At 38.4% G+C, this 12985-nt stretch overlaps 1 protein-coding gene across 3 annotated transcripts in view; it reads left to right on the top strand.

The window, feature by feature from the left end:
* Window positions 1-12985, top strand: part of LOC103470993 (F-BAR and double SH3 domains protein 1) — a 44719-nt gene that overhangs the window by 17933 nt on the left and 13801 nt on the right. For all 3 annotated transcript variants that reach the window (XM_081611380.1, XM_081611379.1, XM_081611377.1), the window contains 8 exons: window positions 3708-3805; window positions 3956-4001; window positions 6334-6407; window positions 7266-7410; window positions 7493-7629; window positions 8689-8752; window positions 9251-9379; window positions 9527-9649. In XM_081611380.1, coding sequence (XP_081467506.1) covers window positions 3708-3805; window positions 3956-4001; window positions 6334-6407; window positions 7266-7410; window positions 7493-7629; window positions 8689-8752; window positions 9251-9379; window positions 9527-9649 — 816 coding nt within the window. The remainder of the gene's footprint in view (window positions 1-3707; window positions 3806-3955; window positions 4002-6333; window positions 6408-7265; window positions 7411-7492; window positions 7630-8688; window positions 8753-9250; window positions 9380-9526; window positions 9650-12985) is intronic.

Raw genomic sequence — 12985 nt, 5'->3', positions numbered from 1 at the left:
TTGGAGCATGGTTGTGTAGTGAGTATGTCATTTTATTTAATTTATTTTTTTAGGTAAAGTGTACCAATAGCAAACTTAGTCAATGTTATTATAAGTTGGGCCAGGTGTCAGAAGATGGAAGTAAGTCTCCGTGAGAGGGGCTACTTGAGAAAAAAAAAGCAAAGATCACTGATTGAATTGTTGGTTGATAGCCAGCATATATTTGAATATTTGCAACAAACATTGAAAGAAAAGAAAAATAGAATAGTATATTCAGTTTGATAAATATTTACATAGATTTACATAGATTCAATAAATTGATAGAAATTCAAGTGCTCACATAAAAACATAAAATCTAAATAAGTAATACAAATTGTATTAAATATTTTAATACAGACTGATGGTTCACATTGATCATTTATACTTTTTATTAATTTAACTTTCAACAACTACAGCTGTACTATATTTTGTTAGTGAACACACTTAAGCGTGCAAGATTGATGGAGTAAAAGAATCATTAGGGCCAAGAAACATACATACAAGAAACATACAGCGTTTCTTGTATGTAAAGCTGTAGATAATTTTAAAGGTAACCAAACAATTTACCATGTTGGAGCAACTTTTTGGAGCCTGGTTGTGCAGTGTAAAAAACTTTCAACTTTGGAGAAAGCTGAAAGATAAATATAAGTAGCCTCACCTAGGCATGTTTAGTCCCTGTCACATATTCTTAAGAAATAAATTTACAGATAAGGAACTTTTACTGAAATGTATCATACTAGCGGGTGTTACAGGAAAAAAAAAATCTATTAAGTTTCAAATGTACTTAAAACAACCTTTACTATTTTGGAGAAACCATGAAGCATCGAGAATGTCAGTCTTTATTCGACAACAGGAAAAAGACTGGAGCAAAGTAGAATTTACAATGATGGATAAATTCTGGAAAGCCAGTGATGTTAGTTTGTCTCTCACTTTAATTTCAGAAAGCTAAAAGTTAAGTAACGAGTAGATCCCCTGTAAATCTGTTAAAATGCTGTAATTAATTTTTTTGTTATGCGATGGTGGAGGGTGAGGAGTGTTAAAATACTGACCGTAGACTAATTGCGGTATGACCGTCCTCTTCGTATCTTGTGAGACAAGATCTGAAGAAAAGAATATGTCAGATTGAAGCAAAAATGAAAAAAAAGAGTGCTGTAATTTACTGCCTAATAGTTCGTCGTACTGAGACTCAGAAAGCACCGACATTATCAGGATGTAAGCAGGGTCTTGGAATGAACAGAGTCTTTGTCCAACCTCATCCGAAATAGGGTGATGGGAGAAATATCCAACGATAAAGAAGCTAAGGTGTCTGGAACTGATTAGTGGAAAACAACAGGAGGTCATCCTGTCCCCCCCGCCCCCTCCCACGCACCACCACAAGCTGTACACAGTCAGAGTAATATCTGTCTGTTTAAAGACCTCTTGCAGAATCTGTGAGACTTTTGACCACTCCAGCTGATCTAAGCCGCATCCAATTCTGAAGGAGATAAAACATTGCATTTAATTATTCAAATAAAGAAGAATTAAGGGTATTTATCCATAGTAGTCCCTACAAACCGAGGCAGTGATATTCTTTTGACGTTATATTCTAAGCAGTGAGATTTCATGTCTTCCAGACTCTGTCTGAAGTCGACATATGTCGGTTTCTGACTCGCTTTTTTTTTTCGTAATCTGACATACATAATAGGAAAGATAGAGTTACCAGATTGAAAAAAAAATAACCCAATTTGGTCCCATGCTGTATAATTGACCGTGGTATATTTACCAGATAGTATATGAAGCGTTGATCATGTGTTAGGACTGCACATTGTCCCAGCAGCTTTTCTATTAAGAGATACATTTTTGGTTTTTTAAATTAGGAAATGATTTAACTGTTGAAAAGACATTTAAACAAAATGCAATAACTTTTTTTTTTTTTTACCAAACAAATGACTCACTCTGCTCTTTTAATTCTGATGTACAGGCAAAAATCTTTTTGAACAAAACTGCGATTCCCTTCCCCATTCATAAATCTTCACTAACACAGTGCGCTAATGATTCCTGGTTTGGAGCGGAGAACAGATCACCGATCACATATTTTATCCTGCACATCTTGAAACTTTCCGATACTTGGAGAGAGAAAAAAAACAAAAACAGTCCGCAGTTAGCGAGCATTTATGCAATAGTCACTGACATCAAAGCCGCCCCCATTCTTCTACGGGTCAGAACCTCAAACATCTGGACCCCATTTCCGGACCACCCACGTTGCCCCTCCCCCACTTCCAGACCACCCACCTTCACCACCACCTGTCAAATTTGATTGATACAAGGGTGTACCTATAGTGTCTGACCTATGTTGTAGAAAGAATGTGACATCACTTTGTCCTGTGTATGGGCCCTACATGGTGTTGGACCCACATGGGTTTGTCCATTTAGGGACCATGTAGGGCCCACGTAGGCTGTGGCCCTACATGGGCAAACCCATGTAGGGCCACCGTGGAACCCGTGGACAAACCCATATGGGACCCATATGTCAGCCCTTCTTTCCCCTAGGCATGCTGGCAGGGGGGGTGGGCAATCCTGGGCTTGGAGCCGGTGTCCTGCAGCTCTTAGATGTCTCCCTGGTCCAACACACTTAAATCCAACAGCTGAATCACCTCCTCAGTGCAGTCAGGTTCTACAGAGTCCTGTTAACGACCTCATTATTTGACTCATGTGTGTTGAAGTTGAGACACATCTAAAAGTTGCAGAAGACCGGCCCTCGAGACCTGGAGTTGCCCACCTCTGTGCTAGACAGTTAATTGCGAACTATTTTTTATGTCTCATGTACGTCAGTGTGGTACTCTGAATTGTTTTCTGAGCATCAAGGTGAGGCCCAACAGATTTACTTCCAGTGATACAGCTCTCACCTGATGCTCATCTTGACACGTATGTGAAACTTTATTAGAACTCACTTTGGGCTCAAATGTAATGGACATGCAAACGGTAAATAAAGGAGAAAGCAAAGGGAAAAAGATAAATGTTTTAAAAGTAGAGCCAAAGATAAGAGGAGAGAAAGAAGCAGAGAAACCGTCCACATCCCAAAAGTCTGTTCCTACACCTGCAGAAACGGAGGAAAACTGGAATTCCTGATAAATCTAATGAACTGATTTAGGACTCAAGGCTGGTAGACAGACATCAATCCTGTCTAAACTGTAGCTGCTAAATATTATTGTTAGGTAAGAATGCTATTAAAATACCAAGATATATGACATATTAACAGACATTATCATTTGGTCAAACTACAAAAAAGCTTTTATAACCGCTTTGTCGTCCATGTTAAAAATTCTAACAGATTCCTAACAACATGGATGAAGAGTTGGATTACCTGTGAAGTTGTGGATTTGAGGAAATGGGAAATGTTGCCATCCGAGGAGGAATGGGGGAATGAGGGCTGGAGGATAGAGAGTTAGAGAGAGAGAAACTACCGTCAGAGCAGGGTCGGGAAGGGGGGCATAATACAAGATATTTACGGGAAAATAATAATACAGGATTATAACGTATAATAGCTCATACATCGGGATTGGCTGGTAAGTTTTTGCTATAAGAAAAAAAAGTCCCTTTGTCCCTTTGCATAACAAGCGACAGACAAAAGGGACAGTTTGGACACACTAAGCTGCAGGTCTGAAAGTTTTGGAACAAACTTACCAACCCGTCTCTGAACCTCTGTGCAGGTAAAGGAAAGCCAGCATGTGAAGCTGCTGTTCTCAGAGCAGCTCAGCAAACTGCAGTGCAAACAACACCAGGACACTGAGCTGCTGGAGGAGATCAGGTGGGTCATAGCACAGATTGGGGGACATCTGTATGAACCCCACCGCTCCCCCCTACCTACCCTACAACGGGACCACTGATAGGCTGAAGGATCAATACTGACATTCAGTTGAAGCAGTGTCATATTCTGTTTGTCTCTGTGTTCCCCAAGGTCCTTCAGTAAGCAGAGAGCAGCTATAGAGAAGGAGTATGCTCAGGTGAGGACACATGCTCTATTTCGGTCCACTGCTGGCCAGTTTACTGGCACCTTTTACTAGGAATCATCATCTTTATTGAATTCCTGTCCTATATTTGTTTCTGATGTGACATTACTGGGCCCTGCTGTCAGGAAAAAGACAGTGATAGCTTCCAGCTTCAACTCACCTGTGGATATCAGTTTTGCACAGCAGAGCACAATACTGCAACTACTTTTGTAGAGGTGAAAAAAATTAGAATGCCTCATTAAATATTCAGCTCTTTAGAAAGAACTGCTCACATTTTGAAGTCTAGTCTTTATCACTACACTCTAAGAAATAATCCTGTAAATTTACAGTCAAATACTGGCAGCCCCAGAAGTTTACTGTAAATGCACAGTAGATGTACCATAATTAATCCTGACAATAAATTACCGTCAATGCAAGTACGGTATAGATACTGTGAAAGAACGGTAAAATAGTGGCGTCTGTAGCTGCCAGTAGTTAACCGTTCTTTCGAAAGAACGGTGCCGTTTTTCTGAAAGAACGATGAAAATAATTCTTGTAGCTACAGACGCCGGTTTTTTTAAATTTTTTTTATTTATTTTACCGTTCTTTAAGAAAAACGGTATAAATAAATAAATAAATAAATAAATAAATAAATAAATAAATAAATAAATAAATAAATAAATAAAATAAGCTGGTGTCTGTTGATACCAGTATTTTACTGGACATTTACCTTTTCAATCCTGTAATTACCTTTTAAAGTGGTGAACTGTAAGTAAATACTGTAATGACGCCAACACACCGCAGATGTAGTACCGCCAACAGGGTTAAATAAGAGCGAGCTGCTATTCCTTAGGCTGCAGCTGCGCTTCTAACAAACCGTTACACTCAACTGAATAGCTTCACTGCTAACATACACTGAACTCTCCGCTCTTCCGGTGTTCTGTCAGATCAGCATTGGTCCTGGTCCTACCGCTCCCTCACCCACATGACAGGTCCATCACATGTGAGTGGAAGTCAGCAGAGTCAGACAGGGGAACCCCATAACACTCTACACATAACAGTGATCACAATGCAACTTATAACAAATACACATAACCATATGGACCCCCAGCAGAACTAAAATACAGAATCGTTGAAACGCGCAGCAAACACGAGAAAAACAAATACAACAGACAAGACATAAACAAAAAAGAGATGCAAAAAAATATATGAAAATAAGTGTTCCAGACCACTAGAGCTTTGTGTCCGAATTCAGGGTCTGCATTCTTTCAAGCTCATTCTTTCATGGGCTTGAGAAACGACCAGGTGTTGCGACGTAACACCGGCCGTTTTGAAGATCGCTACATGTAACAATAAGCTCCGTTCCACTCCCCGATCAAACATTGGTACCCTGACATGCGTTGTGTTGTGTTATCTGTTCAAAGGGATTTATTATTATTATTATTATTATTATTATTATTATTATTATTATTATTATTATTATTATTATTATAGACGTTACTATTTCTCCCATGCTGTGTAATCAATTAAACTGTACGGCCAGTAGTTATTCGAAGCCCATTAGAGCTTAAAGTATATTTGTTCATTATAATATGTCCATGTTCAATTATTTGACATAATTAATCCTCTCATAATTATTATGACTCAAAGAAATTAGTGCCCTTGAAATATAGCTATTTGAGAAATTTTCTTTTTTAATGTACATCTGTGAGCTCTAAATTAATTGGTGAATTGTTTAATTTGGCAATTTGATACCGTCACAGTTGGTGGGAGTTGATACTATTTACTGAAGTGAAATCTATGTGGTTGTTTGATAACCACAGAAGGACACAATAATATGATTGTACTAAGAAATGTTAATGATTTCATAATTTCTAGAATTTGTAATAAAGAGACATGTTGGGGAAGAAGACAGCGGTCTTTCTTTTTTTTTTCACTGACGCTTCTCTCCACCAAGATCAAAGGGGAAGCAGAGACACGTCAGAAGAAGAAAAAAACAAACAAACAAAAAACATAATTTGTTACAATTGTCCACTATGAGCTGAAACGTGTAACATTTATGCAATTTAGATTCTTGAGATCAGATTATTTAAACATAAAATGTTATGCAATACTTATTAGACTAGTGCACTCAAACATCAGATAAAACTATCAAGCAACAATACCCTTAAAGATGGAAGACATACTTCCTGCCAAGCTTTATTTAATTATACATTTATTTATTTTGGTGGGCAGCGGGACTGGTTGCCAGTTTAAATTAAAATACCGTTATTTATTTTTGGGAAATAAATAATGTATATATCTGTGTAAAAACTAGTTATCATTTATGAGGTCATCTCGTTTTCAGGCTCTTCAGAGATTAGCCATCCAGTACCAGAAGAGAGACTGGCAGAGAGGAAATACAGACACTGTGATTTCTGGGTGATTAACACACACACACCCACACACACACATGCGGGCACGCACACACGCATGCATAAGTTTATATTTCTATTAGAACTTTGGCTTTGTATTAACCTCCATTAATTTTAGTAACTGCTTTTATGCCTGATCCAGACATTTTCTCTAACTATTACCAAAAGTCCACACACACACAGATAATGTACTCACCTATTTTACATGACAACACTTTTTTATCCCGTCTTGTTACGAATAACACATTGTAATGCAAGTCAAAATGGAGGGTCATTTTCCCCACACAGGATAAACATGGTTGTGGTTGTAAACTATGCATTAAATTGGTGTCTGAATCTGTTACACAATGAACAACAAAAGTAAGAAAAACTTTATGACTACCTCCGTCCTGTCTCACTCAGCAAAATATTTCAAGGTGAAAATGAACAAAATGTTTTCGAATTATCAGAATCACAAAGTTACTTTTTAAACTTTATTCCCATTGTTCAGGCTCCTAGGAGACAAGACTAAATTATTAACATGGTTAATGCAAACATGATTATGGCATAAAGATTAATAAGTAATATAGAGGAAATCCGTTGTCTTTCTGTTTAATACGTCTGCACAGAACAGATGTGGGAACACATTATTTTAACAGTAAATACAATTTATCCTTTATTTAATATTTTACTTGTATGTCCATATAAGCAGGGATGATGCATGATAATTTTCAAGTACACCAGTTTGCAGCTCAAAGCCTCTTTCCTCTGGTCCCACAGTGAGGCTTACCTTATTAATGTTCTGATTCAGTGACTTTCTGTGTGTATATTGTTTATACTGTATTGTGTAAGAGAAAGTTATTGTTACTGCTGTGTGTGTTTTCAGGAGTGTGTTTGGTGTGTGGCGATCATTGGTGGACGCCACAGCTCAGACTGCCGCCTCTCGACTCGCTGCTGCAGAAGAATACCGCCGGCTTTTTGGACACGCCTCCAAAAGCATCCACAACACCAAGGAGATCCGCGCGAAACGAGTGAGACAGCATGCAAACCTTATGCTGTGGATCATTTAGCAGAGCGAAGTAGCCCCTAAGAAACAATGACGGGACATTGCAGGTTCTGGAGCAGCTGCAGAGGGTGCAGGGTGAGGTGGTGGATGCACTGCGAGAACTGCACAGGGTCAAGAAGAACTACCACCATCTGAGTCACATCGCTGGTGTAGCCAGAGAGAAAGCAGGTGACGCCCAGACAAGGTCAGAGTTTCAGTAAAACATCTTCTACATCAGGGTTTCCTCGAGTGTATTACAAGCCTGGCGGGCCACCAGACTTTACTTGGCTCCCCACCAGGTTAAGTGTTTTATTTTAAATTGATTATTTTTTTTTTATTTTTTTTTTTTACAAGTAATGGTGATAGTAAAGACGGTGTAAGAGTCATATGAATGAAATGAATGATTTTTGAGGTGACGTGAGCACACGCCTTTGACACTTGGGTGGTGGGTGTGTCGAGGTGGGTGGGGCTGTCACAAAATGTATGAATGGGAGCTGTACTGGCTGCTAGCTTATTATGTTTGAGGAAGCAGGTGAGCCGGGGTGGTCATAATTTCTGTTGACCGTGTTTAATGTCGTTTATTGTTGGCACTATTGGATGGTTTGGCCTGGTCAGTCAGTGTCATTCTGTAAAATCTGAAGTAAGACAATCAAAGTGGAATAAATAGATTATTGCAACAACAAAGAAGCGGCCTGGACTTGCCACACATCTAGACAGATTAAGCCATGTTCATAATTGACACATTGAACTGGGCGTGAGGGCTGTTCCTGCATCTGCCCGTTGGCTACTGCCAGCTTGGGCCCCTCTAAATTTTTGTTAACTTTTAGCATTTTTTACCATGTTTTTTTTTTTACACAAAAACATGGTGGTGGACTGCCATAGTGTCCCTATCATCGGGCTAAGCAGATTTTCTGGGGGGAAATTATGCACATGTATGGTTTATATTATCTCAACTGGCTGCAAATATATTTACATAGGAATCCAAAAAGTTGAGGGGCTGTTATCATCATAAAAGCTCCCGTGTGGCCGTGATGTTTGTAATGATGTGTGTAATGCACCAGTCAGGCCTGTCACAATAACACATTTTGCTGGACATCAAATTGTACCATAAATGATTGCAACAAATGAAAATATTGTTGTTTTGAGACTATTTACTAATATTGATAATGGTATAATGGCAAGTTTTCCCTCTCTAAGACCAAACGCAGTTTTTATATTGTTTTTTACTCATTTGTAATATGTATTAATTTCTACCTGCTTACAGAACTAGAAAGAGTGAACATGGGATTTTCCATTTCAAATCAGGTCAACATAAGATGACTGCTAAGGTATGAATAAGCTGTAACTGTTTCTTTTTTGTTTGTTTTTTTCAAATTTGTCTGTATTTTTGGGGTCCAAAATGTGTTGTTTGATTCAATTTGATTTAGTCTGTGGGAACCTGATGGATCTACAGTTGAAACCAGAAGTTTACATACACCAAAAAAAAGGGAAGACATCTTTTTTCTCACTGTCTGAACTTAAATCAGACCAGAACTCTCTTGTTTTAGGTCAGTTAGATTTACTAAAATATTTCTATTTGCTTAAGCTTGGTCTGATTTAACTTAAGATAGAGAGAAAGAAAAACATGTATGTACATTTTTATCTTTTATTCTGTATGTGAACGTCTGGTTTCAACTGTTTTCTCAGTAAATTGGTTTTGCTTGTGAACCTAATGATTTCCGCTTATAAATATGTGTGTGTGGGTGTGTGTGTGTGTGTGTGTGTGTGTATGTGTGTGTGGGGGTGTGTGCGCGTGTGTGTGTGAGTGTGTGTGTGTGTTTTTGCAGCTCAGTGCCAGGCTGAAAGAGTGTGAAGACCGTTTGAATGAAGCTCGTAATGAATATCTGCTGACCCTTGCAGCCGTCAACTCGCATCACCAGCACTACCACACTGAAGACCTACCTCTCCTAATGGAGGTGAGAAACTCACACACTGACCAAGTGGAGGCGAGAGCTTCTCATATTTGATCTCATTATAACCAACAAAAGATGAGACTAGTTTTTCTTGTCGTAAACTGCAGTTCAACAGTAAAAGTGTCTGGTTTCCTCTGCTTTCCTCACCAGCAAATGGACAGAGACGTTTACGACGATTTGAGGAACCACTTCACCTTGCTGTGTGGGACAGAAATGGACACCTGTCTGGCCTCGCACAAGCAGTTCAGCAAGATATGGGATGGTGTTGCTAAGGTTTGTACACACACACACACACACACACACACACACACACACACACACACACACACACACACACACACACACACACACACACACACACACACACACACACACACACACACACACACACACACACACACACACACACACACACAAAACCTGGAAATTACATGGTAAAACTCTGGCATTGGCCATTGCCATTGTTGATTATATGACTAAAAATGCTTCTGGAGTCGATGTTTTACAAAAAAAAAATGTTTTGGCTTATGGGGAAAAAAACTGTTTTCCCCAAAAATGAACATGAAAGCAACCTGTAAAATGAATGTACAAATAGGCCTGTCACGATAAAAAAAATTATTGCGATAAACGATGATATTGTTTCAAGACCTATTGACACTGACGGAAATGACGTAATAATGCATGCCTTGCCATAGGCTTTATTTTCAAAAGAACACATAACACTGGAACTGATAAACTAAATAAACAAAACAACCAAAAACAAAAAAAATTGATTCTCAGTCTCCATTAACAAAAAAACGTACTTGAATAAAAACTAAACATAAATTCAAAAAAACATAAATTCAACCAAAAGAGTCCAGATTATGAAGTCTGTATACTATATTGCCCTTCAGTAATCACTAGATTTAAATAGAGAAGATGGGCACATCCGACTACTAGTATGAACTAGTATACGGTAGTATGAACTACTGTTCATACTACACCATTTTTTGCTTTCCCCTTACGACAATCTTAGAACATTGCTTGTTCTAAAATTGTCGCTGGTGATTTCATAACCGATCATCCTGCAGTGTGATTTAGATCGTCGTGGCAGCTCCGATCTAAATGAGGGGCTTTCCCCGACTGGGACGCTGAATGTGTGACAGGTAGCCAATCAGAAAGCGAGGATTCTCCTCCGTGCTTTCTGAGGGAAAATTACGAAGCTGACACGGCGCAACCCAAAATCCAGCGGACATTGGAGATATGTGGAAACAACGTTAATATTTATTAAACATTTCGTGCAAAGAATATAGAAATGACAAGGGGAGGACTGACTCTAGCCACATGCATCACAGGTAGATTCTAATAAAGTATTGATTAATGCCTGATTTTAAAATTAGTTAACTGGACTTGTAGCCAATATTTTATGCCCAGGTGGCTGGACACCACACGGCACGATCAAATTTTGAAAATAGGCCGACAGTCGGCTGACAACTCGTGCAGTGTGCGCTGGACATTACACTAAGGAAATCAGGAAGGGAGGGTCAGTGGAGAGCACTGGAGTTGAGCCTTTTTTCATTCAGTGCCATCAACAGAAAGAAAACAATGCAGGAAGAGATGATAAAGCCGATAATCAAAATGAGGTCGATAGGTTTAATTTATCCTGCGATTAATTGATTTATCATTTATCACGACTTACAAAAGACTATTTTCACCTAAAAAATAGTCAGCTTTCATATCAATTCAACAATTCTAAATTGTTTTACAATTTACACATCATTTTCTTGCCCAATTTTACTATTTACAATTGTTAAATACATAGATGGTTTTAGCGGTTCTCAACGTGGGCGGTACCGCCCCCCAGGGGGCATTCAGAGGACGGCAGGGGGCGCTGGCGGACATTTTTACAAAAGTGGGGCGCTGGTATGCCTTTGGGGGGCGTTTGGTCGAAGGTAAACTTTACACCTTAAATGCACAACAATGCCAGTTTAGACTTTGAGCAACTTGGTAAAACTGTATTGTGAAACATTAAAACATGCTTGGCTGCAACTGTATCGATGGCAGCTCTTCTTCTATTCAGTGTTTGTTAGCTTCTGTTAGCTTCTTGGCACAGCTCCGTTCTCCTGCTACTGGTAGCTAAAATCACGATACCCTCACTGTGTATCCCTCTGAAAAATGAACCCATTTAAATAAGGAAATCAAGAAATCCCTCCATGGGTGATTCCACAATAGAGAGCGTTCATTTTATAGCGTTAACACGGTGCTGTAAGTGGTCCGGTATGAAACGGGGGTGATAGAACAACACAGCACTTTTAAATTTCAATAATCAGAATGCAGAAATTGTTTCCGTTGTTTTAAAAGGTTTACGTCAGTCTGCCTTTTCCCCATCGATATGCTTTCCGACCGCCCTGCACCTTAGGGGGTTAAAAAAAACGAGGCGCACATTGCGCAAAACTCTGAAACAGGAGAAGCGGGACATAAAACGGAGCGACGAACTAGATGTGAATTATGGCATAAAAACAGAGAATCCGACGCTGAACATTGAAAAAATAAACACATGATGTGTGAAAAACATCATGACAATTAGGCGACGCAGCAGGTGATGATGAGTGGAGATTACTGGTGGTGAGCGTCAATAAATGATCAAATAAATCTAGCTTAAGGAAAGAAACTAAAGTGGACATAGCAATCAACCAAGAGAGGATAATACTAATCAAATGGAAATGAATGAAGAACAAAATGCAAGAATAAACTAAGAAACTAAAGTAAATACTGAGGAATAAACTGGTATGGCAAGACCTTTCGAACAATAATTAATACAGATGACTATATGGCAAGAATAAACAGACACTATTTCCAGATAAAAGGTAAAATAATATTGTTGAAGTGCCATGGGTTTGTTGAAACCACATCTAATACTGAGAATAAATGTATCTTACAGACCATAACAGTAAAGAACTGATCACTTATTTATGTAACATAGTTACAATCAAGTAACTATGTTACCTTTAATTAGATTTTATATATTTATTTCTTCAATATTATTTTTCGTGTCAGTGTTAATGTCATGAGGCTGATGACTCCATGACACTTTCAATTTGACTCATTAGGATTTGATTAAGAACCAAATTTGTTGTTTATAATTTCTTTCCAGTAAAACTATTAATCTATAAATCAATAGTTTATATAAAGATATAAATAATGTTTCTGTCTCATATTTGTGTGGCATTAAAAGGACCTGGAACTTTTGTTTTTCCACTGAAAGCTCTGGTTTGCACAATAAATGCCATGTGGGTGAAATTTTATGAATGATACTCTGATGTCCCATTCTCCTGTAGGCAGCACAGAGCTGCACCACCAGAAACTGACAGAAACACTGAAGAGAAGAAGAGCTATGATTAATGTACATTAGTTACAGTTCTATCCATGTTTTAAAGTTGCAGAGCTCAGTCGTTTTGCAAATAGTTCAACGTTTAAACTGGCATGTTGTACATCTTTTATCTGGTCATTTTGTGGAATATTTAACAACTAGAAAATGGCAAAGAATAAGAATATTTTTTCCACTCTGGCTGCTGTTAGGCCTATCAATTTTAACTTGAATGTTCATTGCATTTTTCTTAGACACCTGTG

Source organism: Poecilia reticulata, chromosome 10 (assembly GCF_904066995.2).
Source record: "Poecilia reticulata chromosome 10, P_reticulata-male-v2, whole genome shotgun sequence".
Taxonomy (NCBI): domain Eukaryota; kingdom Metazoa; phylum Chordata; class Actinopteri; order Cyprinodontiformes; family Poeciliidae; genus Poecilia; species Poecilia reticulata.
The sequence above is the reverse complement of the archived record's forward strand: the minus strand, read 5'-3'. Positions and strand labels throughout refer to the sequence as shown.